The sequence below is a fragment of the Prosopis cineraria genome, unplaced genomic scaffold, assembly GCF_029017545.1.
Source record: "Prosopis cineraria cultivar Desert tree isolate PC_DT_omini unplaced genomic scaffold, ASM2901754v1 PC7, whole genome shotgun sequence".
In the NCBI taxonomy this organism is placed as follows: Eukaryota; Viridiplantae; Streptophyta; class Magnoliopsida; order Fabales; family Fabaceae; genus Prosopis; species Prosopis cineraria.
Window position 1 is genome coordinate 36,542,663 of NW_026555338.1, and position 27,959 is coordinate 36,570,621.

Genomic DNA, 27,959 nt, shown 5'->3' on the forward strand with positions numbered 1-27,959 from the left:
TGTTTTGCCTTCTCGACAGGCTCAATGCCATCGTGTGAATCATGCTTCAGTGGTGCATAATCTCGGTATACATATTTCTCTTCCCTTTTCTTAGCAAAACATAATCTTGCCTCTCAAGCACGGAAACGTGGTCAGCTACATGACGATTTATGATTTTATTGGAAATGGCTATGTTCTTAGATTGTATAAACATTTGAATTGAGGGGGTTGTCTCGAAGGTTCACGTTAAAATTACCAAAACCACACGCTCTTAAATTCAAAGTCGAAACGAAATTAGATAAGCCTGGTATCGTCTTAAGATAGAGGGAGGGAGAGAGGAATCGGGAAACGTAGAACTGTGGCATGTGGATTAGAGTCGAAAAGCATAGCAGATCCTATTTTATTTGAATCTTCCTAACTTCCATGAATTGGCTTATACATCAATCTCTTTTCCTTCGTTACCCTGATCTCTTGTACCATCATAGTTTCCTTTTTCCGTGTTTTCTTCTCCCTCATCTATGCTTACCACACCGTCGTCGTCGTCTTCTTCCCCGTCTCTACTCTCAGCATCATCATCCTCTTCTTCCTCATTCTGCTCTTCTAGAAACTCACCATCCGGTAGAACAAAGTGCAGCTTCAGCCTTCCATCTTCTCTATAAGCATTAAGATACTCCCGTGTGGGTATTCTTATTTCTTTCAAAACAAATCTTCCATTGTCCCTGTAAGACTTGAACCAAACCCAAGGCTTCCCAGTGCTCCCTATGCATGAAATAGGGGGAGGGTACTCTAACCCCCTTATCTTTGACCTTCTGCATTCTCCGTATGAATCTTCCGAAGCCAAATTCTTCTTCTTAATACCAGATTTCTCGCTTTGAGTTTCCCAGCAATATTCATCCATTCCAGCCTTCAAGTCCTCCATATCATCTGAGCTCTCGAAACCAAGACCCTCTGTGCAAAAATGAAGACTATCAGAATTCAAAGATGAAAAACTGTCGCTTCTTTTATGACGGATGATATAGTTTGATTCCGGGGTGCTCTGTCTTGAGTCGAACACGTCTTTTTGATCGAGCATTTGAAGGCCTGTTGACGGCAAAGCAGAAACAGGGGCAGATGAAGGAGGAGATGGCGTAGGACTCTCGCTGAAATGGAGTTCATCGAATATTTCACTAATCGATGATTCGTCAACGGGTCTGGCGGGTTTAATTTTATTGAACGAGAGGGATTCAAGCAGACTTGGGCTTTCTAGCAATGGATTCTCGAAATCATGACCCTCTGGGGTGCTTGAAACAGAGGTTTGGTTTATGTCAGAACCAAGGTCTAATGACGGTGAAGTGGGAAGAAGGGAAGACGAAGGGGACAATTGAGGACTTTCCTTGAAATGGAGTTCACCGAATAATTCTGTGAAGGAGGAATCGTCAATGGGTTTGACGGGTCTAATCTGGTTCACTGAGAGGGACTGCAAAAGCGTTGGTTTTTCAGGCAATGGGTTTTCAAAGATGTGTTGCAGGCTCATGCCGGAAGCCATGGCCTTCGCTCTGTTTTCGGTGTTCAAAAGAGGAGCAAAGACATGAAAGATGGTTGAGAAGCGGAGACAAAAGGGGCGAAAAAAATAAAATGGTCACGAGAATAGCTTGATCTAAAAAAGTCCTGAGGAAGATGCTATTAAGTAGGAGGTTCTGATTTTTATATATATATATTTTTTGTTTACTTTTTGAAAAATTTTTGTGCATGATAGTTTTGGAAAATCAATGGCTGGTTACAGAGATTGGTGTGAATTTGGCGACCACAAATGTCTAAAATGTTTTTTAGCAAGAAGTATGGAAAACTTTTATCTTCATACCATTACGTGTAGGAGATAGATATATTCTCTCTTTCAAATTCTAGGCCCACTCGCCCCTCCATCTTTCGGAAAAGCATCTAATCCTGTTCAACTCATGGTGAGGGAGGGAGAAAAAATTGAAGTTTATCTTTTTGTTTCATTATTTTTTTATAATTTATTATTGTATAAGTAGTTATTCAAAAATAATTGAAACATTAGTTCATATTTATCAACAAAAATGTTCGAATACAGGAACTGATAATCTTGTTAGTGTTTGACGAGGATTATTCATAATATTTAGATATTCCGTTGTTTATACATAATTATCCCTTCAATCATTAACTAAATGATTATTATTTTGAGATAATGACTGTGATGGCATGATATTGGATAACAAATAGCCAGTTTTGGGTGTGACACACAAATTGGATCAAGACAAAGTTGTTAACCTTCCGTGTGTATGTGTTCGTGTATCTGAAAAGATTGAGGCATGGAGGAAGATGAGGGTGTAATTCACCGCTCCTTTGGGGAAGGAGAAGGACCACTGCTTTCAGTGTAGTTTTTTCGATCGTGTGAAGGTGCTGTACAGGGCACATTTCCACTCACTCCCTCTATTATCACCACTTGCTAACTGCTCATGTGGTTCTCACCATTCAAAGTTGCAAGCCGCGTGGCATGACTCTTTTGTGACACTAACCACTGTCTCATCTTAATCACCATCTATGTTAAGAGTTACGTTAATATTGTCAATTAACCACACCAAAAAAAATCAGAACGCCTGTGTACTGTCTTGTTACGTCCTGCAATGCTGAGTTATGTACCCTGAACACAAGTGAAGAAAAGGTCGTTTAGGAATAAACTTTGAGCAAATGTAAACACACAACTGATGCGACTTCACTACATGGTTAGAGTGATCACAGAGCTATTCCTAAAATCAGACAAGTTCAGCGATCCCAAGAAACAAAGAAAACATAAGTGAACCAGTAAACAAATTTCCTTTTGCAACTTCCAACCCAATCCAACTTTCAAATTACAGAGCCATACGGCACAGTTCTGCTTCTTTCACCTCCAGGCTTCTATCCTCTCCGATCTTGAATCCAACCGACTCAGATTCCTAATCCCCCTCCTCTCAACAGGCACCTTTCCATGAATCGTAGGTTGTTGGACCGTGGCCTTTTTGGGCTTCCTCCTAGTATTTGGATAACTTGGTCGGTCGGTCTTGCTCTTTCCAGCATTTCCTTTGGGAGAAAACTTACAACGTAAACCTCCATCACAAACTAGATGCTCAGAAGAGGCTAACAAACTGCCAGATTCTTCTCCAGTTAAGTTAATGCTTTGGTGAGGAGAGTTGGGGGAACATTCTTGGACAGTTCTAAAAATGAAGTTTTCCTGTGCATCTTCACTTTCTTCATTAGCATCTTGCTGGCAGGACTGCAAAGGGCTATGGTGTCCATTCTCATCGGAAGGCTCAAAATGAAATTGAGGAGAAGAATCTACCGACAAATTCTTTCTTTCTCGGAGGGTCCTTATTACAAGTGTCTTTAAGAAATTCATCACTTGGACTGCGTACATTAATGCAGTTAAAGGATCTGCCATCTGCAATCACAAAGTCAGAATGCAGTAGGAAACTAGAAGTAAACCTACCATCACATTAGCACCTTAGCTCTTGAGGGAATAAATGCAATGACACGGCAAGGACAAGTACTTTGACAGAGAATTTTATGATTGGGAACTCACCTGAGTCATGTTTGGCGCAAAAACCATGGCAATATTGCGTGCATTCATCTTGTTGATATGTTCGTGTAGTACAACATCAGCCATCAGATTGATGGCCCAGTCCAAGAGGGCAGCTTCAGTAGGAGGTAGATGCCTCACTAGTTCAGCACATTCCTCCTCAATCTGGCATTGCATCACCCGTTCGGGGGATAAAGAATCCAGAATGCCTCTGGGCAGCTCCCGAAACCAAGCCTTTCAATATACAAGAATCAAGAAATCAAGAATATCAAGCCAAGTCATTATTTATTATGCAAAATGAGAATGCAATCTACATAGATCAACTCAATGCACGTCTCCTGCATGCCTAGACAGACATAAAAAACATATAGTAAGCTGCAAGTTGCAGGCCCACAAACTGGATTTCCTGGCACGTACCTTGTGTCATTTCACAAACAAGATGGTTCTGTCATTGTTATTCACAAGTGTATAATCAAAATGGGAATTGACTGTGTTAGCTACTAGTTTAGTCAGAGGAACAACAACGAAGGTGACATTTCTGGCTAAGCAGTAACATGGGTTTATAAGGCAGCATTTGATCAAAGATTTGGTGGTAACGGTCCTATGAACATGTCTTGGAGGCTGATAGTGGCATAAAGGTTCTCATAGTGACTAGTGGTAAATCTTAGGATGGTCAAGGGATTAGCATGAGCTCTAAAACAGCTATCAACTTTGAAGCCAGGGTCTAACATAGTTGGCAAGACCAGATATGCATCCATGTGGAAAGAGTGGTATCATTGATGAAAGCAAATGAGATACTCGATGTATTCCTCTGTTCAGTCATATAAGAATTAAGATTGAATCTGGCGAGACAAATGCTCTATCTGCTGTATTTATTAAAATAATGATCTTTTGGTCAATCAAATGCGCTTTTAACCGATGTTCCTTTGTCTACTAGACCAAAAGAAATTCGAAACCGATGCCTCTTCCTTTAGTATATTACTGAATTAAATCTATGCACTGAAGTCTGAACAGATGGTGGTCTTGTAAAATCTATATTAACAATTTTCTGGCAAAAAAAATCTATATCAACAATTTTAAAGAGTCAAGGTCCACCTCTTGACAAATTTCAAAAAATAAAAATTCGATGAGCAAAATTATTCTCCGTTGTCACATCACTGTCACTTTTATTTCAATATGGTCATTAGACTAATTTTAAACTCCTATGCCAAATCACCGAAGCTTATGAGAAACTTGCATAGAAAGAACCAGATGCAGTCATCTTGTAATGATGTACCTTGATGAGCCCTGCCAAACAATGTACATCAATGCCCTGTGGCATCGCTCCACTATTTAATTGGTCCCTAACATATTCCTCTTGACTATTTTCTGCATTGATTCTGAAAATCCCTTCTGCCTGCATGCGCAAATTCAACAGTTAAACCAAGCAAGAGCACATAAGTAGCATTCTATAGATAAGCAAGTTCCTAAAGAAACGTGAACCTAAAAACAGGAGAAACTTCTTTGACTCGCTCATGCAAAGTGTGTTCACTAATTCAAGAGCAAAATATGAGAAAGAGAATAGAAGAAAAGCTGAGCGATATATAGATGAACAACCTGCAACCCTCCTTGAGCATATAAACGCTTCTGCATTCGTAACAGAATTGTTGGCACAATGTTCCCTCTTGAGTCATACGATAACTGCATGGACTCCGTCGAAACTCCAAAAACAGTTGCACTGCGAGTGAAAATTCAAAGGGAAACGAAAAATTACATCAAGCTAACTTAAAATATTACAAGTCATTTGAACCAGAAATGGCCATTACTATAAAGGCAGCATGTTTTGTTTTTATGGCACAGAACGATTGGGCGGTTAACCAGAATTCAGCTGCACAACTTCTAATTTACACTCCCATAGATACAGAAACCTCAGAAGAAAATTTTAAATTTACAACGGTAGGCAAATAAATGAGTAATGGGTACATCTAATATGAACAGTGGCATCTAATGAATGAAGAGGTATCCACTAATAGTCAGTGATCCACAATCCCAAAAAGAGAAGGAATTAAAGCAGCACACAGTAATAAAGAAACAAGGTACCTGGCACTAGGAGGCCTTCTGGACACTTCAGGTTCGAACTCGACAGGCAAACCCAAGAAACCATTGAATCTATCGAACGTGACATGTGCAACATGTCGCACATTGGAAGGCCGTCCGATCTCCATCGCGCACAGCTCCCTCCTCCCACTCTTACAGGCAAGCAAGGATTTCCTGAAAAGGGCCACAACAAGCGTCAAAACAGAAAGCTGTTCCGTCCGGCGCTTGTCCCTCTCCTCCAGCTCCTCCGTGTCACAGCCCGTCGCCGTTGAACAACCCTCCACGGCTAGCGAAGACGGCGACGGAGGTTCTTGGTCACCAATAATGAAAATGCCATCGCCGGGAGGGGTTGCGCAAGACAATGAAGACAGGGGCGCACGCGACAGGGAAGACGAAGAGGAAGAGCTTCTCGTTGAGGTGGAAGAGAAATGGGATGAGGAATGGAGGACCTCGGTCATGGCTGGCAATAAAATGAGCCTTTCCTTGAAATAAACTAAACGAAATATAAAAATGTCATACGATACTATGTGACTTAAGGAATCAATAAAGGGGAAGATTGGCTCAACAAATAGGAATTTACAGTGAGGAAAAAAGAAAAAGATTGTTGGTAGAGTTAGATTGAAGAAAAGGGCTAGAAGAAAGTGGAAGGTGAGAATGATTAACAAAGTTTGTTTCTCGATGATACCCCGAGAAGAAGCAATAACGACGGTTGAATGCGTGGGGTGAGAAAAGCAAGATCAGAAAGAGGCTCTGATGATAGAAAGTGGTGGGAAAGGAAGAGAGATAACAGTGATCAATTTATAGCAAACCAGTGGCTGAGACTTGTGAGAGAAATAACAGAGTTTGTCAAAATTCCGGTGCTCCCTGATTCATTGCCCTCACACGCCAATCCATCAACATCTAATAATTCATTCTTATGCTTTGGATTTAGTAATTGCCTCTTCAATCGCTGTTCATAATTCATGCTCATAATTGGGCATAGGATAGACCATCAACCATGTCCGCGAAGCTTGATGGGCCAACATTCTTATGAATATCTTATATTAATTCAATTTCATTCGCCTGAACATCTTTTTATCCGTTTTAATTGATTGTTTCTATTTTTTCTGAATGCAAAAGATTCATTATTCATATGATTCATGTAATGAATAAATAGATTTTTTATAATAAAAATTAGATTTTTATTTTCTTTACTTCTACAGTACTCTATTAACATTTTTTTCCTTTTTATGAGGCACGTATATATAGGATAATCTTGTTGGGACACAAGTAAAAATAAATTTTACAAGATACTTTAGGTTTAATAATTTCATAAATTCTAAACTTGTTTATTATATAAATTATTCCTTCAACTTTTGAAAATGATATAATATGACTTCTGTCATTAATAAAAAAATAACTTTAAATGTTAGCTAACCATAAAATGATAGAAAATGATTTAAAAATAATCAAAAAATTACAGGCAAAACCCCAAAACAATGAGAAATTTTTTTTAATCATTTTTTATAATTTTTGATGTTCCTTTTTTGTTATTTCTAGTTAAATGATGGTTAAAATTAATTTTTGCTGATGGGAGAGATTAAATTGTGTCATTTTCAAAAGTTAAAAAAAATATATAGTAAAAAAGATTAAAATTTATGATGCTAATGATCTAAAATTCAGGGGGTTAATTTGCTTATTTATCATATGGTTAATAATTAATATTATTATTCTTAAAATGCATAATGTATTTATTAGTAACAGGACATATAGATCAATAGATCATAACGAGAATTTACTACATTAATTGATTGAAGGGTATATTTAGGAAGTTAACGAAATTTAGAGAGATATGAACTAAGTTCTCCCTTGATCTATGTGATAGAGTTAAAAATTCCTCATAGTGCGAAACAAAACTGGTGCAGGTAAAATATGAGCCTAGCATGGGGGCCGGGGGACAGCCATTCGTATTTCATAAGTGGTTGCATGTAAAGGGGAAAATGAGTGGGCTTGCTGTGTTTCGTACTTTCATTCAATAAAGGGATTAATTCCATAAGATTTGGGTCATTGTTCCATATATACATAAGGTTCTGGCTTAGAAATAAAGCTGGGGAATCAGGAAGGGATTGCAAAAAAAAATTGTTCTAAAAAATTGATTTAAAAACATGGCATTTGGTACCCCCCAAAAAAAAAAAATCATGTGGAGGACTCCAAATCGTTGGATGCACGACGCGCGATGTTAAAATTTAGTGAACATTCCTTCACAACGATGAATAGTTACGCTACCTCGTTTGATGTTCTCTCTTGTTAAAACTCCAAACGTGTCAGTGTTTGTTTGGTTTGGGACTGAGGGAGTTCAAATTTTAATTAGAAATCTAAAAAGTTGGTTAGATAAAACTCACACTGGCAGTCGAAAAACAACCGGTGATAAAAGTAGTAATCATCTTGTACCTAAAAATTCAACTCACGGGCAACAACTATTTGTTGGGAAAATTCACAACTCTAAACATTTGATGGTGTAGTCCCTTCGCACTTTTATAAAAATCTTATAAACAAATCTAGCGAACTAAGGCGTGAAATTAAACTTATGGTGTGTGTTTGAATTAAAAATTCTGCAATTGAGGTTAAAAATTAATTAAAGTTAGTAAATTGAAGTTATAAAAAAAATGTGTTATTATAATGTGATTTATGTTTGGATATATTTTTTTTAAAGTTAGTTAGACAAGCTGAAATTTATTTGAATGATTTAATTCAAAAATTAGTTAAAATATATAATGACAAAAATGGACATGGGTTATATTTTTGTGATTAATTTAATATTTTAAAAAAATATTAAACTTAAAATTACAATTTTTTTAAAAAGTAGATTATAAATATAAAATACATTGATAAGTAAAAAATCTTAATCTTTAAAACAGTAGAATTAAATGATAAAATTTAAAATATTTAACTACGAAAAGTTACAATGAATTCATAAATTATAAAATATTCAATTGATATGATTTACAATTTAATATTAGTTCATTTCAATCTTATTTTAATAAATTTTTATCAGTTATGCTTGTTTTAATTAACCTTCTCTTCTTATTATATTTTTTTTCTCTCTTTTTAGTGTTTTAAAAATAAGCAAGGTTATATTAAATGGAAAGTATTTTTTTTAAGAGAATAAAATTGTAGAGTATATTTAATAAATTTTATTAATATGTATAATTAATATTAATAATTATACTTAAATATGAAATAATAACAAACTACCATCTTCCCTTTCACAATTACACCCCTTTCCACATCATGTTAGCCTCCTCTCTTTTTCTCAATTTATTTTTTTGACTGAACTTTGCTAAATTCAAAGAAAAATGAAGCTATTTGTTCTTGTTCATACACCTCGTCATTTCTCTCTCTTCACCACCAAATAATCTTTTTTATCCTTCCCTCCTGTTAATAGTGCATCCTTCATCCCTCCCTCCCTCCCTCTCTCTCTCTCTCTCTGCCTCAACAAATGAAGAAAAGCAACCAAGAAAAAGGAAACACGGTGGCCATCAACCTCCACGTATAGCTATGATGATGAGCACAAGTATAATCAGAAATGGCGATGTTGAAAGCAATGACTGGTGCTTGTTGTAGTGAAGATTGGGTGAGGTAAGAACATAAGGAGAGAGGAATATGATAATAAATGTTGAACCAAAGTTGCCAACATAATTCAAAAAGTTCTCCCATTTGGCTTTAACATCAATGCTCATTTTGTTTTCAACGCTGGCTTGAAATTTCTTTTATTCAAATAAGATTTTAAATCTTATAATGAGTGTTTTTGTCCTCAACTAAGGTTTTGGATTTTCCAACCCTCAATCAGAGGGTAATCCAAACATACACATGGTCAATGATTGGTATTTCATCATGAGTTATCGTAACATTTCAAAAGTATTATCACTAAAAGCTAGAAAGAGAGAATTAATTGTACCGTGTGCAAGAAAATGGTGCATCGAAATATGAGCGAGTTAAGGAAGGTACAAGAGGTGAGGCACCATATAAATAAGGGAAAATGACAACTAAGTTTCAAAAGATTGAATTAATGACAGTTAGATCTTAACAAAAAGTTTTAAAAAATAAATTGTAAATATTAATTTAAATAGTTACAAGTAAAAATTATTGTTATAATTTAATAGTTATGTTTAATATTTAAATATTTATTTACAATTAAAATTTTGATATTTATAATTGTCTTAATTGGCATTTTAACTTATTTTTTGAAAAAAACTAGTAAGAATTTAATTATCATTAATTTAAGGAAGAATGAAAAATAAAAATCTCATAAGAACATTAATAGTATATTAAGACTTTTCAACACTGATATTTTTAAATTTTAATACTACTTTTATTATTTTTTAATATTAAAATTTTTAATTTAATATTAATATTTTTATAAAGCCCTTATTTATCATTGTACCTTAATTTAATGTTCTGAAACCTATCCTTCTGTTCATCAACGATAGCTGGTCAATGTTAGAGAGAGAAGAGAGCTAGGAGGATCATTTACAAAAGTCGAAGAGAAAATTATTCAAAACACCAATGAAAAGTCATGACTCACGACTTTTACTCCTTCCTGTTATGTTACGTACATGTAAAAATTACGTCCTAAAACCAACAAACACATATTACAATTAGTAAGGGGTTTAAAAATATTTTAAAACTAGGTTCCTTATCTTGTAATAATATTTTAAAATATTTTAATTTTTATTCATATTAAATTGCCTCTTAGTAATTCTTAAATAATATTTTTTTATAAATAGAAAATAATGTTGTATATGAAGAATGAAATATTTTTTAAAATGATATACTCTTTCCGTTCAAAAATGTAAGGTATTTTTAATATAATTTTATTCTTAATAAAGTGATTACTTACTTTCAAACTAACCTTATCTTTTTATATTTATTTCTATTAAACACTTTATAATAAATATAAAGTCACTATCAATAAGGGTATTAAAAAAAAAAGAAATGATTACACATTAAAAGATTAAAAATGCCTTACATTTTTTAACATCTAACTTCTCAAAAAATGCTTTACATTTTTAACGAAAGGAGTATTTAATAAAATAAATTAAAAATGTATTATTTTTAGAAAATATCAGTAAATTTTATATCTCTTGTTGACTCATGTGAAATTGTCAGAACTTATATATAAGATTAGTGAGAATATTTTTTTAGAGTTGGGCAAGGTAATGTGATTTAAAAAACCCTTTCTACGAGCTGATGGAATGAATGTTTTTTTTTTAAAAAAAAAAACAGAAAATCATGCATTAATATTTTACTGAATTTTGTAAAAAAAAATCTTACATTAAAGAAAAATCTTCTAAAAGGAAAAAAAAATACCACATATTATTATTCAGTTTATTATTGTACAGATGGCATGCTGTAAATCCATAAAATAAATCTAACCGTAATCTTGGTTAGTCGGTTAGTCGCCGTTTTTACCATTATCAGCTTCCGCGGCATCAAAATTTGTAAAAGAAAACTTCAAAGGACGAAGAAAGAGGGCTTCTAGGGTTCGTTTCATTCGCACGTTACTTCCCTTGAGCTCTCCAAGGTTCAATGTAAAATCGTATCTCACGAATTTTTTTCGATTGGTTCCTTTCCCCATCTGATTATCTCCGACTTTTTTCGGTTTTGCTTCCAGTTCAGCTCTTCGCACCCTACCCACATTTCCTTCCTATCGCGTACTACTTCTTCAGGTACTATCTCCCCCCTCCCCTAACGCTGACGCACATATGCATTTTTCACTTCGTCGCACGAGGCTGCTATCCTCATATATTTGATAACTAGTATGTTGGAGTAAAATTGATGAAGGACTGGAAATTCCTATGTGAAAAATAGAGTTACTAGTTTTGTTGAGCAAATTTGCGATTTTCATGCTTTAAGATTGATTTGCCACATCCCAAATGTGGTAATTTCTTGGATTTACCACATCCCAAATCTAGTCGGCCGAATCAATGGGCTGGAGTTGTTCAATTTTTTCTTTCTCTGTATTATCGAGTCGGCTCTGGTGCGTATGGTGTATCGTGCATGATTATGTAGATGAGAGGATATCTTATGTCTAGGAACTACCAAATTTCCATCTAATGTTATTTTGACGGAGACAACGATAAATTAAACTCTCACCCGTCTTTAAATGCTCAAAAAATACTGTATCGTAACCGCCAGTTTGTTAGGTGCCTTGTTCTTGGAAAAGTTGAAATAACTGACTTGCTTTTGTGTTCTTATCTTTTCTGAAACTCCCATGTACTGTTTAAGCGCGCCTTAGCAACTAGCCAGAGTTTTTATCTCAGTCATCTGTAAATTTATTGCAGGAAGGTTCCCCGATTGGTACGTTTAGTTTGGAACTGCTATTGTTTTTGAGATTGGACACTTATGTGTCTTGATGATTCTCCTTTTTGTTCTGCCATCAAATTCCCTTAATGTCTAAACTCGGCTTGACTCTAAAAATAATCTGGGGCTCTTATTTATAAATTTGGTTGTTCACCTTGCATATTATGTATCTCCTAATGTTAACTCTAGTTTCATATTTACATATGATGCTCCTGCAATTCTAGATTTTCTTGAGGGCCAGCATTTGCCTCCCTTTGACTTTCTGATAATTAAGACTTGTACTCAAAAACATGCTTTGGATTACAAGAGATTCATGTCTTTGCACCACCTTCATTATCTAGTGCTGCAAATCTCTTTTACTTGCCCTTCACTGCAGCTAGTTATGTTATCAATGCCCCTTTAGTAAAGTTCTTTCACAGTGTGACCCTTAAGTCTCATCTCATTGCACGGGTTCCACTGAATTCATTTCGCTGCAAGTCCTTTTTTGGCCTTTCTTTAGTTTCCTCCTTTCGATATGTGTATAATTCTTCCCAGGAATTCTTCTGGCCTCTGTGCCTTCTTCACAGTTGCCTCACTAGCTTGTTTACTTAGTTCTATAAGATGCCACGAGGAAAGGCAAATTCTTCATCAGTTGCTAAGCCTTCTGAACCTGAAAAGCCAACTGAGTCTGATGAGAAGGTTGATCTTGATGAAGAAAATGATCCTGAGGAAACGATGGAAGAAATTGAATATGAAGAAGTAGAAGAAGAGGAAGAGGAGGTGGAAGAGATAGAAGAGGAGGTGGAAGAAGAGGAGGAAGATGAAGAAGTTGAAGAAGAAGAAGAAGATGATGATGATGATGCCGATCATGTTGATGACACTGACACCATGCAAAACATTAGTGGTGATGAGGCAAAGGTGGAAGATGATGATGAGAAGAAAAAGCATGCAGAACTTCTCTCTCTTCCTCCTCATGGGTCTGAAGTTTACATTGGTAGCATTCCTCATGATGCCTCAGGTGAGGATTTGAAGGCTTTTTGTGAGTCTATTGGGGAAGTTATGGAGGTAAGCTTATTAATTGTTATTTTCCTTGGTATATCGTCTATGAAAAACACCCTTTAACATGAAAGTTTGATGGAAACAGGTTAGGGTTATGAAAGGAAAAGATTCTGCTGAAAACAAGGGTTTTGGTTTTGTGACCTTCAAAAGTGTGGAATTGGCTTCTAAAGCCATTGAAGAACTGAATAATAAACAATTTATGGTAATACAATGTCATCGAAGCTAATCCTTCCTTGTAAAGGGAAAGCATGGTGCAACTTAAGTCTTTCTAACATTTCAGATTCATAATGTGTAAAATGATCCTTTTTCTTTGTCTCCTGATTTTGTCAACTATCAATCTTCTCAGGGTAAAAAGATAAAATGTTCATCATCTCAAGCAAAACACCGACTTTTCATTGGTAATGTTCCTAGAAGCTGGGGAGATGAGGATCTAAGGAAGGTTGTAGCTGAGATTGGGCCTGGAGTTACAACTGTGGAACTAGTTAAGGTATAACATACCTTGCTGCTTTGCTTCTTTATTATATATTTCAAGGAAGATGTAGGAATTTAAGGTTACAGTCACAACGAATCAAAATAATTTCCTTGCTAAAATCATTCCAAAATAGCATTCACTGATTTACCAGAGGCACATGCTCATATGCTGGCAGACAGTGGCAGTATTTGGTTTTTATTGTTTAGATGCCAATTCTTCATTTCAGGATATGAAGCACCCAACAAACAATCGTGGTTTTGCTTTTGTCGACTATTATAATCATGCATGTGCTGAATATTCAAGGAAAAAGATGATGAATCCAAAATTCAAGCTAGGTGACAATGCTCCAACAGTGAGCTGGGCTGACCCTAAAAATTCTGATTCCTCTGCTGCATCTCAGGTTTTAAATCTCTCGCTTCATATTTATTATTTATTTTAAGCATATTTGATAATTTTTAACTGTGATTAATGTAATGGGATACTAAGCAACATAATAAAAAGTTGGAACATTGATGGAGCCATTGATATTGTCCATATCAGATATCAGTGTAATTTTTTTTTTTAAGATGTTATAAGCCTCCTTTCAAAACTCTGCTTATTTTAATAAAAGATGAAGCAGATTATAATTTGTTCTCCTCAAACTATCACCTTTTAGGCTCTGTTTGTTCTTTGAAAATGACTGTTTGATGTTTCTTGTTTTCCTTTCACATTGTTCGTTCTTCAATATCAAGTACTTCCATTATTAATGGAAACTAAACCCCTCTCAGGTAAAATATTACTTCTGACGTATTTTAGCTGCCAAATTATCACTCTTTAATTCCTCCCTTTGCCTGCTACCTAGTTTCTGCTAGAGTAGCTAGTATTTATTGGTTGGCTATTTGCCAATATTGTTTCCTGTCTCAGAATTTTGATAGCTTTCTTCATATGCACATTGCTGACTAGACACTGCTCTTGTATGAAATATGAACATACTTTTTGCCAAGAACATTTTTTTTTTTTTTTATGGGAATCGTCTCTTCCCTCCATGTTAATCTTTTTGAAAGATGAATCTTGTTGAATCTGTCATCCCTCCTACAGTCGTGAATCTGATTTGGCCATTATCATGGTAAGGGACTTTGTTGATTATGTACAGTGTGTTCTCATTTGTTTTTAGTTGATTTATTTTGGCATTTGGCACTTGACTGCTTCATTAAAATTTATACCTGGTGGGGATTTCTCTCTGCATAAATTTTGTGAGTTCTGAAGCATGTATTAGCAGGTGAGGGCAGTATATGTTAAGAACTTACCTAAGGATGTAACTGGAGATCAACTAAAGAAGCTTTTCGAACACCATGGAAAGATTTCAAAGGTGGTTCTGCCGCCAGCAAAGTCTGGGCAGGAAAGGAACAGAATTGGCTTTGTACATTTTGTGGAGAAGTCAAGTGCTATGAAAGCACTTAAAAACACTGAAAGATACGAATTAAATGGTAAATTTTGAACTGCTTTTTATCTCTATATGCATGTTTATAATTAGAAGCATATTCTTCAATATTGTTGATTATGTTTACTCTAATTTAGGTCAAGTTTTGGAGTGCTCTCTAGCAAAGCCACAGGTTGACAAGTCGGGAGGATCAAATACACAGAAGTCAGGATTGCTTCCAGGCTACCCTCCCCATGTTGGTTATAATTTGATTGGAGGTGCCTATGGTGGGCTAGGCGCTGGATATGGTGCAGCAGGTCTTGCACAGGTGGCACATGTGCGTTTGCTTTTTCTTTCTTTTTGATATCCTTTTTTCTGCTTGTTTGGACCTTGGAGAACATTCGTTTAATTGTATTTTGATGTTTTACTTAAAGCCATCCCTTTTATGTTAAACAGTGAAGATGAGATTATAAATCTAAATCTCTGCAAGTCTCATTCCTCCTTTTACTTTTAGACCACAAGTGCAGTATCATTCAAATTTGAATAAACATCTTGCATCTGCTTGAGTTGAATATTACATGCAAGAGGGTGCATGTGTAATGAGCCATTTTTAAGGTGACATTTATAATGATTTAATCTGAAGCCAAATAGTCGAATCCCTTGCAGCCCATGATACATGGAAGGGGTCCTGCTCCAAGTGGAATGGCCATGATGCCCATGCTTTTGCCAGACGGGCGAATTGGATATGTCCTGTAAGTGGATTATACATTGTTTTGCTCTATCCGATACTTTTAGTCTCTTTCTTGTTCTATCACTTTTTTAAATAACAAATAGAGAGAAAAACCACAAATTCAAAGTCTAATGTAAAATCGAATTATCCAGCACGGGGAGTTGCATGCAAAATACTGGTTTGTCTGACATTCTGAGCATTTATCTTACGTAGGCAACAACCAGGAATGCAGCCACAGACCCCACCGTCACATCAGAGAGGCGGCAGGAATGGAGGGAGTGGCAACAGGAACTTCGGCAGTTCAAGCAAGGGAAGGCACAACAATGCTAGTGGCCAAGGGCGCAGATACCGTCCATATTAGATGGTCCCTGAATTTCAAGCTTGCTTGGTGTCTTGACATCATCAAAATTTATCTAAGTGTGCTATAACATTGTTTTTATTAACTATACAATTTTGATAGTCTCTGTATTGATTACATAGGATGTAAGGATTTACTTTTATTTGAGCTCTGCTCTTTCTATGTTGATAGTTAATCCCATAAATTCGTACTTCTCTTCTGTTTTCTCCCTAGAAGGCCTGAACCAGCTATTTAATTCTATATAGAATGTTCATTTAGATAATAATATACTTTGGGTTCCCTCTACTAGTACAGATGTTTTGATGGAGAGAGCAGAAGTAGAGAACTGTTTAAATTATCGGATTCTTGTTAATCGCAAGAATGAGTAGATGGTATACTTATTCATATGGTGAGATTCGTTTAGATCCATGTGAACATTTTAAACTTCACTTTTTTTTTTTAGTTCTTTGCTTTGAAACATTTTTCTTACGAAGTGCCAATTAGAAGATTTTGATTTTTTTTAAATATAAATGATACAAATTAAATCTACATAGATAGAAACCAAAGGCAAGTCTAATTCTGCATTTCTTTTCCCCTCAAGGGATTGATATTCATTTAGATGATCCCTTACAAGTAAAAATATGCTCCTTCCATTTAAAAATATAAAGTATTTTTAATTAAATTTTTTTCTCAATAAAATAGTTAATTACTTTTCAACTTACTCTATTTTTTTATATTTATCTTTATTAAATGCCTTACAATAAATATAAAGTCATTATTGATAGAGGCATTTTAAAAAAAAAATAATGATTACACTATAAAAGATTAAAAATGCTTTATATTTTTAAACATTTAACTCTTAAAAAAATGTCTTACATTTTTTAACGGAGGGAATAGTCAATTCGAAATGACGGGTTATGCCATGTGATTTTCAAAGTATTGCATATTGTTAATACTTAATTATTTATGTTAATATTAAGTGTATGTTTGGATTTTAGTTTGTCAAAAGTTAGTTTGGTGAAAATTCATTTGAAAAAAGTCGGTTGTCGTAATAAAATTTATGTTTAGATATATTTTTTAAAGATTAGTTTGGCAAATTAAAAGTTGTTTAGATTAATAAAAAATTATGCTTTTGAAATGTACTTTTAAATATGCAATGATAAAAAAGAATATTTATTTATAATAATTTATAATTTTTATTATACAAATATAATATATTAGAAATGTTTAAAAAATGTCAAACAAATTTAAAATAACATAAAATTTAAAATGTTACATAATAAGAATAAAAAATAAAATTTAATATTGAAAAAAATTATGTAATAAATAGTTAAACATTCATGAATATTAAATAGTTATATGATTGATGATTCGATCTATAATATATAATCTGATCACTAGAAGAATCTCGAACCCTATTCTTCTTTCCATCAAAAGCCATGCTTGAAATTGCACTTGGAATTGATGATGAAAATACATGCTCACCATAATCATCATTAGTATTAACCATATTTTTATCCTCAAAATGCCTAAAGTCAGAATCAATTATAAATTTTCTTCTAATAAAATTATGTATAGCCATTGTTACACCAACTATACAAAATTACGTCACAAGTGGATAACTAGGCATGTGTCGTAAGATTATAAATCTGTTTTTTCAAACCTCAAAAATTCCTTCAATCGTCGCCCTTGAATTTGAATGATAATAATTGAAAACCTCAATATTGTTTGCAAATTTGAATGAACACCTAAAATTTGAGAGGTGATACCTATGAAATTTATAAGGACTCAATTATCCACGTGATGTTGGATAGTCAGTATCCAACAAATAATATTTACCTACCAATAAAAAATAAAAATTGTAAGATCTCATAAAATATTAAAAAAATTATTTTAAATTAGATAAATATAAAATATATTTTGGGGTGGATGTGAAAAATTTATGCTCGAGCTTGTAAGTGTATAGTCAAATAAACGAGCATCATGGGCAATCCCTTCCCATCTAGTTATGATATAAGTGAAGTATATATCCCAATTACATGCGGTCATTATATTTTGTGTTGAAATACCTTTCCTTCCAATATATTTCTCTTGCTCTTCAACACTAACCACGCATAAGATATGTGTTCCATCAATCGCTCTTAAGGCATCTTTAAATAATGGCCAATATTGTGAGTCACCTAAAATTTTTGGATGTATATCTTAAAAAGTGCGATCTCTTGGTTGAATATTTTTTTTTGCTAGCTTCTCACAAGCATACAATACATTTTTAAAATGTTTGTGGGTAGTCTTTGCTGAATGTTAAAACCATTCTTGTGCCATCTTATTCCCTACCCAATGCTCAATAATATTTAAGAACATACTGACCATTTCATGAATCCTTGTTCTTCTGGTTGGACGTACACCATGTTGCACCAGTTCATCACAAAGTTAAAAAAAAACATCCTTTTCCATGTGAAACATGTCATAACAACGTTAAGGATGCCCTTGTAAAATTTTTTGCACCCATGCATGACCTGATTGTAAACTAAATCTACAAGGCTCTTTTTATACATATGTTGAGTAATTAGATACTATTGTAGTAATAGCTTTAATCTCATTGTCTTTCTTATGTATAAGTAATTGTAATAAGCGAGACTATGTACTTTCATCTATAAAAATTGCAAAACATAATTTAACAACCATTATACCATTATTCATAACTTAAAATAAAAACACATAAAACAAGAGCTAAATAACACAATCAATTTAAAAACAAAGTTAACAATATAAACGACACTAGCTATGTTTAAAACATTGAGAAAGTAAGCAAGAATTGATCTAATCTGCTTTCTTACCCAAGCACTTTAAATGGGCCACTGATGCTCTTCTATTGTCTTTAAGCCTAATATACATGTCCCTTGTAGTCTTATCTAGCAAGGCCACAACACATTGTTCAGGAAGTGCCTCATCACTAACAATCTCTTTGATTCCATAAAATTCCTTCTTAATATCTATTACATGTTGATCAACTGGTTTTGTTCCACTCTCCATTAAATTAAGAATTGACTTTAGTGTTGTAACCCTATCCTCTTGTGTTGAAAGCAAACAATTCACTGAATCAATCATTATAGATGCAAGATATTTTCCCTTTTTGTTTTGACCATTTTCACCTCTCGTTTGCCTGCTTCCTGAATTAGTACCATCATTATATGCATTATTCAAGTTAACCTGTCCAATTTTTGGGAGAACTCCACTATTATTTCTTACGTATCACTGTCTCTTGATCTTTTAGTTAAATCCAATTTAGGCCTATATACATCTTGTGGATCATCAGCAATAAGTGTCCACGTATAAGTGCCTTGTGCTACAACTAGCTGGAATAACTCTGTCAATTCATGTACATATGGAAGTGGTCTATATCTAAATTTTTTGTACTTAAGATTCTCTTACACATTTACAAGAACTGAGTCCAGTATATTTACAAAATAAAAAATCAAATATACAACATGACATGTATAATTGTACATCTTAATCTTTTAATTCCACCACTCCTCTAATGTTAATACATTATTCTTTTCACTATCCCATTCTAAACCAATCTTTGAACAATAGTTTGTCCTATATATTTCAATCTTTTCTCAAATTGTCCCATTTGTTTTTCAATTGCTTTTTATCATAACTTTTAAAAGCTAAATCCATTGAACTGTTACATTAGTACCCCCAACCCTCCTTTAATAAGGTAAAATCTTTATGCTTCTTTTTTTTTTAACTTGCTAGAGAGCTAATTTGATGAACAGTTCGATCTCTTTAGTTGTCTACAGTGCCTTCTCTTTACTCATATTTACTATCGAAATATCATATTTTCAAAAATCAAATTAAAAGAGTTAAAATATTTGCACATAATATACACCGCGTCCCACTTTTTTCCATTGAGACCTCTCCTTTTGCCAAAAAGAGATGTCAATCATGTGCAAGTATAACTTAGATTATGATTGATTTCTCCATTCGCATAACCAACCCACTTTGATCTATAACTTAAATTATGGAAAGTTTTATTTTGTTAATAATTTATAACCATATCTAAATATTTCACACAGGCAAGCTTCATAGAGTGAGAGAAATAAAGGATTTGGAAGTTGATACAAAACAATGCTAGGACTACCTGCCACCACATAATAGGAAGATGTCAAAGCAAAAGGAACACATCAATCTACTCCAATGGTCATTTTATATTCAATTTCTCTTTTGAATCAACTCAACACACTAACAACTTCAAACTAGACCCAGTCATAGGCTTTCCCTGTCTTATTGGATATCTTCTTTTGTCCAAGTTCTCCCACAATTATGGCCATGCAATTTGGTTAGAGACCATGTTGGTAAAGAACTACAAATATTTATACTATAGTCTAGACATGATAAAAAAGATAAAAGTTTTCAAACATAATAGATACGAATGCAGAATCAAGACAAAAGCTCGATTGAAAAAGGTAAAGAAAAGAAACAAAAGGCCAACACAAGCAGAATCAAAACTAAACAAAGGACCAGCGAGATCAAATCAGAGAACCAGCGAGGTCAAATCGAACATACATATGCTTCTTTTTCATATATTAATGGAAAACAAAGGACCACCATTTTCAAATTTAACAAAAAATGGTTGGAGGTTATCAGATTGAAGAGCAGATTGGAAGAGGAGGTCAGAGTTTGATGAGCTGGTCTAAACATTGGTGGTTGCACTCTACAAGTTCTAAACCCAAGTGTTTTGACTTCTCTCAATTTTGAAATGTTGTTCAAATCTAAAAAATGACTTGATTCATGAAAGATTCAAGGTAGGAATGAAGAAATGGGGCACTAGAATAGCAAGGAAGGAAGAAATGGAGGGACTCCAATCTGTGACTAGATGGTAAAGGAGTGAAAGAGGAACGAAAAAGGAGCGAGTAAAGAATCACCAGATGAGGAGCTAGAGCCTCAGTTGCATGAGAAGAAGGAAAAAATAAAGGAGAATATCATGATCAATTACAATATCAGGTACCAACCATTACATGCCCACATTTACATTTGAAACGCTATAAAATGCTACTTCCAATTTTTTACGTTTGAACCCAATCAAGAAGTCTTTTTTGAAAGCACATCTCATCTAATAAAATTATCCCAAATAACCTTTCACATCCCAAAAGTTAAAAAAAAAAAAAACACTTTTGGGATGTGAAAAGTAGTTTTTCCCAATTGGTGCCTAAGATGTTAGGACTTGTGTGAAGTTTATGAAATTAAAGGTGAGCTTATGAATGACTGACCCAAAGAGGGTGAGCTTATAAATAGTACTGAAACACAAATTTAACCGACATGCTTTTGTGAAAGGATACGATCCCCCGCAGATTTTGAGCTAATAAAAAACTTGCTAGTAAAAATTGGAGTAGAGCCAAGAGGGAAGCCAGTCATTTTCTTCAATCTGCCTAGAGCCGAGGGGGAGGAGTGGTGAGGCACGAGCATTACTGAAAGCCATATTTTTTACGTTGTGCGCAGCATAAAATGCGACAATATTTCGTGCGTGTTATCCAAATTTTAAACCACAAATAACACAGGCAGTCATGAAAACTTCAACTTCTCTTCGATCCTGCCCTCCCAACTTCTTATTTGTTGTCAACTTCCTCGTCTTTATCAGATGACTCACCTTCTAACTTCCTTTTCTTTTTCACGTCCTTTTCTTTTGATGCACCCGCTTTCTTTCCAGCACTCTTCTTCCTAAACTCTGGTAAGCAATGAAGAAAAATTGTAAGGTAGGCCGAAGTAAGAATTTTCCCCAAAAATACCCCGCTGACAAAGCAAGTCATTGCGATTTGCGAATAAGATCACTAATTTGAAACATCAATGTTCGTGTATCCCCCAGTCCCTCTCCTTCTACTACCTACAGCAGATAATACATTTTCCAATCCCACTACAATTAAGCCCTGAGCCCAATTTTCATCAACAGCAAGTCATGATCAGGTTGAGAGCACACATCAAGGCAAAGCAACCTCAACTGGAGCCAAATAACTGAAAATAAAACTACTTCCTTTATTTCAATGGAAACCCATCATCTTCTTGAAATAATTGACCAGAATACATCACACCAAATCTTGAAGAAAATAGAAAAATACTATATTTTCTTCGTCCACGACATGCATGTATAGACACATTCTCACAGCAAGGAATAGAGTAAGACATCACCATTGTCGCATGAAATATCTTGATCAACATAACCGCGGACAGGAAATCAAGTTTGTTGATTTACCTTCAAGAGAAGCTTTTAGTGGCCCGACAAACTCGGAATACTCGGTCTCTTCAAGAGCTTTAAATACATCATCGGCGCTTATTATCTGCCTCTTTGCTTCCTTGCATATGTCGTTGGCCCTGCTCATTGTATTGAACCATATTATTATTAGTTGTTTAAAACACTAAGCAAGGTAAAATATGGAATATTTACAACCCCATCAACGAAAGCATATATTGATTCTCATGTCACATATTGCTCAGTTAAATGAGTGAATTACCGAATCGACATTGGCACTTCCCATTATCAATCCCTTTGCAGTTATCCATCAATAATCAAATTCCCCGGAAAAAAGTGTTCAATTTTAAATAGCTGAACTAGTCTTAAATTATAAGTTCACTAGATTGATTAACTGCGATAAAACAATCGTTCTTTGCAAAAAAATGACTGAACAAAAGACAAAGGGCTAATAAGTTCCAGAAAGATATGAACGCGAGAGAAAATTTCAACCCAAAACCCTATAGGCCCGCTATAGATGAAAGTAAACCGAGTTCAGACTTCAGAGAAGATAAAAATTAGAGTTGGAAGATAGTACTGACGTTGCAGAGAGATAGTGGATAAAGATCCGCGCGCTTTCCGAGAAAGCGAGAAGGGCATCTTTGTGAATGGAAATATCTCCGTCATTGGAGCACCGTGAGAGCTCGTCTTTCACCACCCGGCGCACAATAGCTTTGGGTAGCTCCTCCGCCTCCGGCACCACCTTTTCTGTCTCTCCCATCCTCTGCGAAAAAATTGGCGAAGTTATCTCGACGCTCTATATATATATATATATATATATATATCCGAAATCCGGATTACCAATTCCTAGATTACCAATTCCTAGTTGTCTTTCCCGCCATTATCAGCCCTAAGACAAGACAAGACAAGACTGACCCTTTGGGCTTCAATTAGGGCTTTCATCCGTAAGTGTTTAAGGCCAGCTTTTGGGCCTAATGTCTAATGCCCAGTTTACTTCTTTCGGTAACAAGATCTTTCATGATTTCTCTCCCCGTTTTATACTCTAACTTTGGACCAAGTTTCTGTTGTTTGTATCCTTATGCTTTCGATGTGACCTGGCTTTAGCACTGTCAAAGCGACGAGCTTGCATGTGAGTTTTATTTAGACACCTGTTAATAAATAAATAAATGTAACGCAACTATGTTGATATACATTTATGCCAATATGTACGATTTAAAGTCATGTTAAAGATTATGTCGATTGAAACATTAAATCTACATAAGAGAGAGTTTTTTGTTTAATTATGTATAAGTATTTTCTTATTAAAAATAATCTTATTTGAGATATGATCAGATGCTAAATATGAATATCTCTTCTCATAAATTGAAATCATACATAATTCATGCATTGTATGAAATCTAAAAAAAAAAATCCTGCATTGTTCACGTTTAATAAATAATGTAATTTAGTAGAATTATTTTATTCTGTATTGATGATTAATGTCTAAGTTTGTAAATTACTAAATTGGATGTTAGGTTTTACACGAAATACATTTTATGGAGAACTAATCAATATAACAAAATAAATAAATAAATATAACTAGCCACAAAATCCATGGTCGCAGACAATACAGGCCATTTGACTTCATGCAATCCATTAAACCCATATCTAGTTATTTTAAAAAGTAGGAAAAAAAAAGGGTAGGAAAAACATTCTTATTCATTTTAAACCATATACTCAACTTCTAAGGGAATTCAAAAGCCGATGTTTCCTTTTGGATCAAATATGTGATTGGAATAAAAATGCTCAGGAAAATAACTAGTCTTTATCTTAGATTTCTTGGACATCATCCAATGATGGGGATATATCTAGTTCAAGAAAGTTTTGAAGGGCAGACAAATTTTTTGTTTGATTCTTATATGTTGGAAGTCTCAAATTTTCACTAGTTTTGTCATGAAAAAGCAAGCTTGAGAGACTCCCTTTTTTCCCCCCTATCTCCTTTGTTTTCGACCAGTTCTTTGATGGATTTACAATTTAAGACCCAAACATGGTCTTTCTACCACTCATTTGGAGGTTAACTGTTAGGAAGAAATTTCTCTCAAAAATATTTCTTTCCAGTTGTCATTCAAATGATGTCTACGTGGATATTTCTGCTTTGATTGTCACCTTCAAGAGTATTCACTTTGCTATCCTACAGAAAGACTTTTTCTTTTCGATATTTAGTTTCTTGCCATGGTTGCTCAATAATGTTTAATTTTTTTTTTAAGTCTTCCACTTCGTAGTATGTTTACTTTTTACTTTAATTATATATTTAAATTGCTTTCCCTAAAAAATTTTGCTCAAGCCAATTTATTAATAAATAACCATAAATTGAATCAGCACAAATCATTGCACCTAGCTAGTAAATCTTTCTGGGAAGAGAAAGCATAAAACAAATTGTGTGGCTTACAAGCCACTATAATATATTCCACAGCTCTACACATACAACAGAGCCCACCTACCCGATCAGTAGTACTTCACACGGTATTATTAACCTTTGATAAAATCACTATACTCCACTTCCAATGTCCAGCCTTATTGCGGCCGCGTCTAGTTATGGGAGTGCAAAATTTGCCGACAAGTAAAATCTGTGCTGCTTTTGTACCCTGCAATAATGCAGCAATATCATGAAGTCATAAATCTTCAAACAGTTAGGCATGAAGTTTTTTTCCCAAACTAATATCAAAATAACTTTTGGGATCCGCTAAATATAAGCAAAAGGGAAGAACAAGTTGTATCACAGGGACGAGCTCGTGCAAAACATGGCATAACAGTACGTTTTTGGAGTCGTACAGCAGTAGGGCCGATTCAGAAAAAAAGTGAAAAAAGAAGCAGCTAGGCTGGCTGGCTGGCTATCACATTTCGTGTTGAAATCCATCCGGCAATCTTGTTTGGACCAGGCACAAAAAGGTCCATTGTCCACCATGTGGAGCCATCGACTCATCTGCACCTCTTTTTGTCACTCGTGTTCTGTATAGAGTTTTCTACGTAACTTTTAGTCCAAAAAACAGGGTTCAATTTCCGAGCTAGGTCGCGTTTGATATGCAATTCTGTAATTCAACCTAATTCTTTTGAACCTTTTCGTACAGCTGAAGACAAGTAGAACTTATTCCCACATTCGTATTCATGTTGCCAGGGGAAGATATAAGACAGAGATAATGAATCATTGCCAGTTTGCCACCACATACTTTTTAATAAATAATGCAAAGCAAGGCTTTTTTGCAGACTCTGGGTGTGATTATGAGTACGACTTATGAGTCACAGCTCACAAAATCTAATTGGCACATTCATAAAATTAAATTTAGACGGAAAATTGATAGACCAATCAAAATGACTCCACAGTCCACAGTATAGTTCCAAAAATCTTCCCATCAGATACACGACTTCTAATTTGTATAATACTATTAGCTAAAAAGCATTCTAGGCGAAGAATCTGATTTGTCATTGTTCAGTTGGATGCTAATTTTGAATGGATATTTATGTATAAATCACTTGATTTTATCTATATTTAATGAATCAAATACATCTAATTCTGTGTGTCAGAAATTCAACTAAAGCACATCAGCTTTAAAAAATTCTTTCCCTTTTGCACCTGATACTGGACTTTCTCACATACTTCATGTCTTTTTTGTCCATGATCATTGTTTATTAGATATGCCACGGCAGAATCAACTAGCACAAAGAATAGAGGTGGGACAAGTTAGCATTTAGGATCAACGAAATCTAAATGAAGAAAGTAACAACCACCTTTCAGATAATGATACAGAGACGACTCCCCTCACCTTCACCATCTTCCTTGTGCAAAAGAATGATATACCAAAACCCACATTTTCCTTTGATCTACCTTGAGAGTCCCCTCTTGTCATGATCTGGAAATATCTCCGACATAAACTAATCCTAAAATTAAATAGACGAGAAAATTGGCGGACAAAATCTGCGATGGAGTATTAAGCATTGGAGTTAGCAAATGAAATAAATAAAAATTGAACAGCAAAGCTGGTGAATCTAATCATGTCTCTCTACTTACGTTGGACTTGGATACAATCATTTCTGGGAGATAACCCTGCAATCCTATGTTATAAACTGGAGTACCATCGGGATGGTAGAGGCCGTAGTTTCTCTCTGACGCGGGACCAGGTTTTAAATTCTCATTAAAAAGCGCAAAGACGTAGATATCAATCGGAACTGACGGATTGGCGGGAGTGCCTTGCTTCTGCTCCATTATTTTCACCAAATTAGCATTATATATTCCTGCATTCTCTGGGGTAGCACCTAATTCCTCAGGATCACCCTTAGAAGGCCAACCTGTCTCTGAAATCCTGACTTCAATATCAGTATAACCCAGAGCTTTAATCGCAGAGTACACGGCATCAATTTGAGCAAAGAGCATATTATCATAATGCAATTTCGTATTCGGATCATTCATCCCTTGATTTGGCTGAAACAGCACAAAATTTAAAGGAACCTCATTCGGGTTATCCTTGTATGCAAAAAAAGGATAAGCGTTGATGAGAAAGGGTGATTTGATCTGAGCTAGAAAGCTTAGAAGGGGTTGAATATTTTGTACCAGATCTTGCCTGAAAGCTCCAGAAGATGGAGGGTAGGAATTGGATAAAATGTTAAAAGAATGAGCACTAGTGACAGTGACTTGTCGCTCCAGGCCAAGATTTAATAGGGCATTATGAACGCTTTGCATTGCTGGGAGAAGGTTTGAGATTAACTGGGTGTTGTTGCTGTTGAAGACTTCGTTTCCCACAGTAATGCAGGTGATTTTGGTGCGAGAGAGGTAGGGTTGAAGATGCTGTTGAATCCATGTTTGAGCTTTGACTGGATCTCTCATGCTCTGGAGATACTCGTTTCCAAGCCCTACGACGAATTCTACGTTCGAATCGGCGAAGGCTAGTAGAACATTGGGATCAGCGTCGTAGAGTTTGATTCTGCTTACGTTCATAGATTTTATAAGAACGGCAACGCGAGAGGGAGAAGGTAGATTGTTAGCTATCTGTCCGTAGTTAATTCCAAACCCAACGCCTTGGATTTGTACCAGAGAGTCTGAAAACAGAGTTTGAGTGTTGAGAAACATCTAAGACGTTTGAAACAGCCCTCTTTAAATAAATACATACACACACGAGCATACATTGGACAAATGATTAAAAATTAACCCCCGAAAATCCAGAATTTGCAGTAAAAGAAATCACTGCAGCTGCAACACTCACTCTACTTAAAATGAGGCATTCTAAAGCACAATAACAAAAATATCCAATGGAAAATGGTGTGAGTAGGTGATTATTACAGGTTCATTGGGAAACAAATGTGATAACAGAAAATCCCGCTATTAGATCGGACTAGTATACGAACAAGATATAGCATATAATAAGGAACAGAATAGAAAATCTAATTTGATTGTTTATTCTTCAAAGCACACGTTTCAAACACTTTGAATGGAACTGCATTCTTATCACTAACTCAACAAGGCTGAAGGCTCGAATGTGCGATCATGAGGAAACAAAGAATAGAATAAAGGCTGCGTTGTCTATTTCCTGCACTTTTCCGGGAATCAAACAGAATCATGCAGAAGGAGACAAGCGAAGAATAACGAACCCGAAACAGAGAGAAGCAGTAATAGAAATCTGAGAAAGAGAGAAAGGCTGGTGATCGCTGATCTGATCTTGGCCATGGCAGCCAATCAAAAGGGCCACGCTTGCAAGCAGAGAAACCGAGGCAATGTGAGATCAGTCCGCTAGCAGAGCTTCTCCGCAAACAAACTG

The 27,959-nt window shown here is 35.0% G+C and overlaps 5 protein-coding genes across 32 annotated transcripts; 1 reads left to right on the forward strand and 4 right to left on the reverse strand.

Moving 5' to 3' along the window:
- Window positions 1-349: 349 nt before the first annotated feature.
- On the reverse strand, window positions 350-1,625 carry LOC129315618 (protein FANTASTIC FOUR 3-like). Its single transcript, XM_054959464.1, has one exon. The coding sequence runs from the start codon at window positions 1,502-1,504 to the stop codon at window positions 413-415; it is 1,092 nt and encodes a 363-aa protein (XP_054815439.1). The 5' UTR covers window positions 1,505-1,625; the 3' UTR covers window positions 350-412.
- Window positions 1,626-2,631: 1,006 nt separating this feature from the next.
- On the reverse strand, window positions 2,632-6,601 carry LOC129315617 (rho GTPase-activating protein 5-like). Its single transcript, XM_054959463.1, has 5 exons — window positions 5,612-6,601; window positions 5,129-5,249; window positions 4,809-4,928; window positions 3,536-3,766; window positions 2,632-3,394 (listed from the first exon to the last, which is right to left on the reverse strand). Exons 1-5 carry the CDS (start codon window positions 6,064-6,066, stop codon window positions 2,861-2,863), a joined length of 1,461 nt encoding a protein of 486 aa, XP_054815438.1. The 5' UTR covers window positions 6,067-6,601; the 3' UTR covers window positions 2,632-2,860.
- A 4,452-nt stretch (window positions 6,602-11,053) lies between these two features.
- Window positions 11,054-16,299, forward strand: LOC129315619 (heterogeneous nuclear ribonucleoprotein Q-like). 26 transcript variants are annotated; one of them, XM_054959490.1, is made up of 11 exons: window positions 11,054-11,171; window positions 11,262-11,316; window positions 11,932-11,947; window positions 12,645-12,994; window positions 13,074-13,190; window positions 13,335-13,475; window positions 13,687-13,860; window positions 14,716-14,926; window positions 15,018-15,196; window positions 15,511-15,611; window positions 15,803-16,299. In XM_054959490.1, exons 4-11 carry the CDS (start codon window positions 12,665-12,667, stop codon window positions 15,948-15,950), a joined length of 1,401 nt encoding a protein of 466 aa, XP_054815465.1. In that variant the 5' UTR covers window positions 11,054-11,171; window positions 11,262-11,316; window positions 11,932-11,947; window positions 12,645-12,664; the 3' UTR covers window positions 15,951-16,299. The 26 variants fall into 26 exon arrangements, with proteins under 26 accessions (XP_054815465.1, XP_054815450.1, XP_054815463.1 ...); XM_054959483.1 differs by having other exon boundaries at window positions 11,071-11,178; window positions 11,267-11,316; window positions 12,542-12,994; XM_054959477.1 differs by having other exon boundaries at window positions 11,090-11,171; window positions 12,542-12,994.
- A 4,854-nt stretch (window positions 16,300-21,153) lies between these two features.
- LOC129315963 (DNA polymerase II subunit B4) lies at window positions 21,154-22,953 on the reverse strand. The gene is made up of 3 exons (XM_054960153.1): window positions 22,755-22,953; window positions 22,177-22,295; window positions 21,154-21,654 (listed from the first exon to the last, which is right to left on the reverse strand). The coding sequence occupies exons 1-3, from the start codon at window positions 22,931-22,933 to the stop codon at window positions 21,536-21,538; spliced, it is 417 nt and encodes a 138-aa protein (XP_054816128.1). The 5' UTR covers window positions 22,934-22,953; the 3' UTR covers window positions 21,154-21,535.
- A 1,591-nt stretch (window positions 22,954-24,544) lies between these two features.
- Window positions 24,545-27,951, reverse strand: LOC129316289 (glucan endo-1,3-beta-glucosidase 14-like). Of its 3 annotated transcripts, XM_054960633.1 has the most exons (5): window positions 27,793-27,951; window positions 26,219-27,243; window positions 25,974-26,125; window positions 25,784-25,863; window positions 24,545-24,797 (listed from the first exon to the last, which is right to left on the reverse strand). In XM_054960633.1, the coding sequence occupies exons 1-3, from the start codon at window positions 27,866-27,868 to the stop codon at window positions 26,054-26,056; spliced, it is 1,173 nt and encodes a 390-aa protein (XP_054816608.1). In that variant the 5' UTR covers window positions 27,869-27,951; the 3' UTR covers window positions 24,545-24,797; window positions 25,784-25,863; window positions 25,974-26,053. The 3 variants fall into 3 exon arrangements, with proteins under 3 accessions (XP_054816608.1, XP_054816606.1, XP_054816607.1); XM_054960631.1 differs by having other exon boundaries at window positions 24,545-25,863; XM_054960632.1 differs by lacking the exon at window positions 25,784-25,863 and having other exon boundaries at window positions 25,939-26,125.
- Between the last annotated feature and the right edge of the window lie 8 nt (window positions 27,952-27,959).

Bases quoted from the DNA above. Each gene is read 5' to 3' on its own strand.
- LOC129316289 (XM_054960633.1), bottom strand. From the start codon at position 27,868: ATGGCCAAGATCAGATCAGCGATCACCAGCCTTTCTCTCTTTCTCAGA. The intron at 27,244-27,792 runs GTTCGTTATTCT...CTCTGTTTTCAG, and splicing joins ACTGCTTCTCTCTGTTTCGG to ACTCTCTGGTACAAATCCAA. The intron at 26,126-26,218 runs GTAAGTAGAGAG...ACTCCATCGCAG, and splicing joins TGATTGTATCCAAGTCCAAC to ATTTTGTCCGCCAATTTTCT.
- LOC129315619 (XM_054959475.1), top strand. From the start codon at position 12,551: ATGCCACGAGGAAAGGCAAATTCTTCATCAGTTGCTAAGCCTTCTGAA. The intron at 13,476-13,686 runs GTATAACATACC...TCTTCATTTCAG, and splicing joins CAACTGTGGAACTAGTTAAG to GATATGAAGCACCCAACAAA. The intron at 13,861-14,715 runs GTTTTAAATCTC...AGCATGTATTAG, and splicing joins ATTCCTCTGCTGCATCTCAG to CAGGTGAGGGCAGTATATGT.
- LOC129315963 (XM_054960153.1), bottom strand. From the start codon at position 22,933: ATGGGAGAGACAGAAAAGGTGGTGCCGGAGGCGGAGGAGCTACCCAAA. The intron at 22,296-22,754 runs GTCAGTACTATC...TACAATGAGCAG, and splicing joins ATCCACTATCTCTCTGCAAC to GGCCAACGACATATGCAAGG. The intron at 21,655-22,176 runs GTAAATCAACAA...ATTGCTTACCAG, and splicing joins ACTAAAAGCTTCTCTTGAAG to AGTTTAGGAAGAAGAGTGCT.
- LOC129315617 (XM_054959463.1), bottom strand. From the start codon at position 6,066: ATGACCGAGGTCCTCCATTCCTCATCCCATTTCTCTTCCACCTCAACG. The intron at 4,929-5,128 runs GTTGTTCATCTA...TTGCGCATGCAG, and splicing joins ATGCTCAAGGAGGGTTGCAG to GCAGAAGGGATTTTCAGAAT. The intron at 3,767-4,808 runs GTACATCATTAC...GTATATTGAAAG, and splicing joins GTTTGGCAGGGCTCATCAAG to GCTTGGTTTCGGGAGCTGCC.
- LOC129315618 (XM_054959464.1), bottom strand. From the start codon at position 1,504: ATGGCTTCCGGCATGAGCCTGCAACACATCTTTGAAAACCCATTGCCT.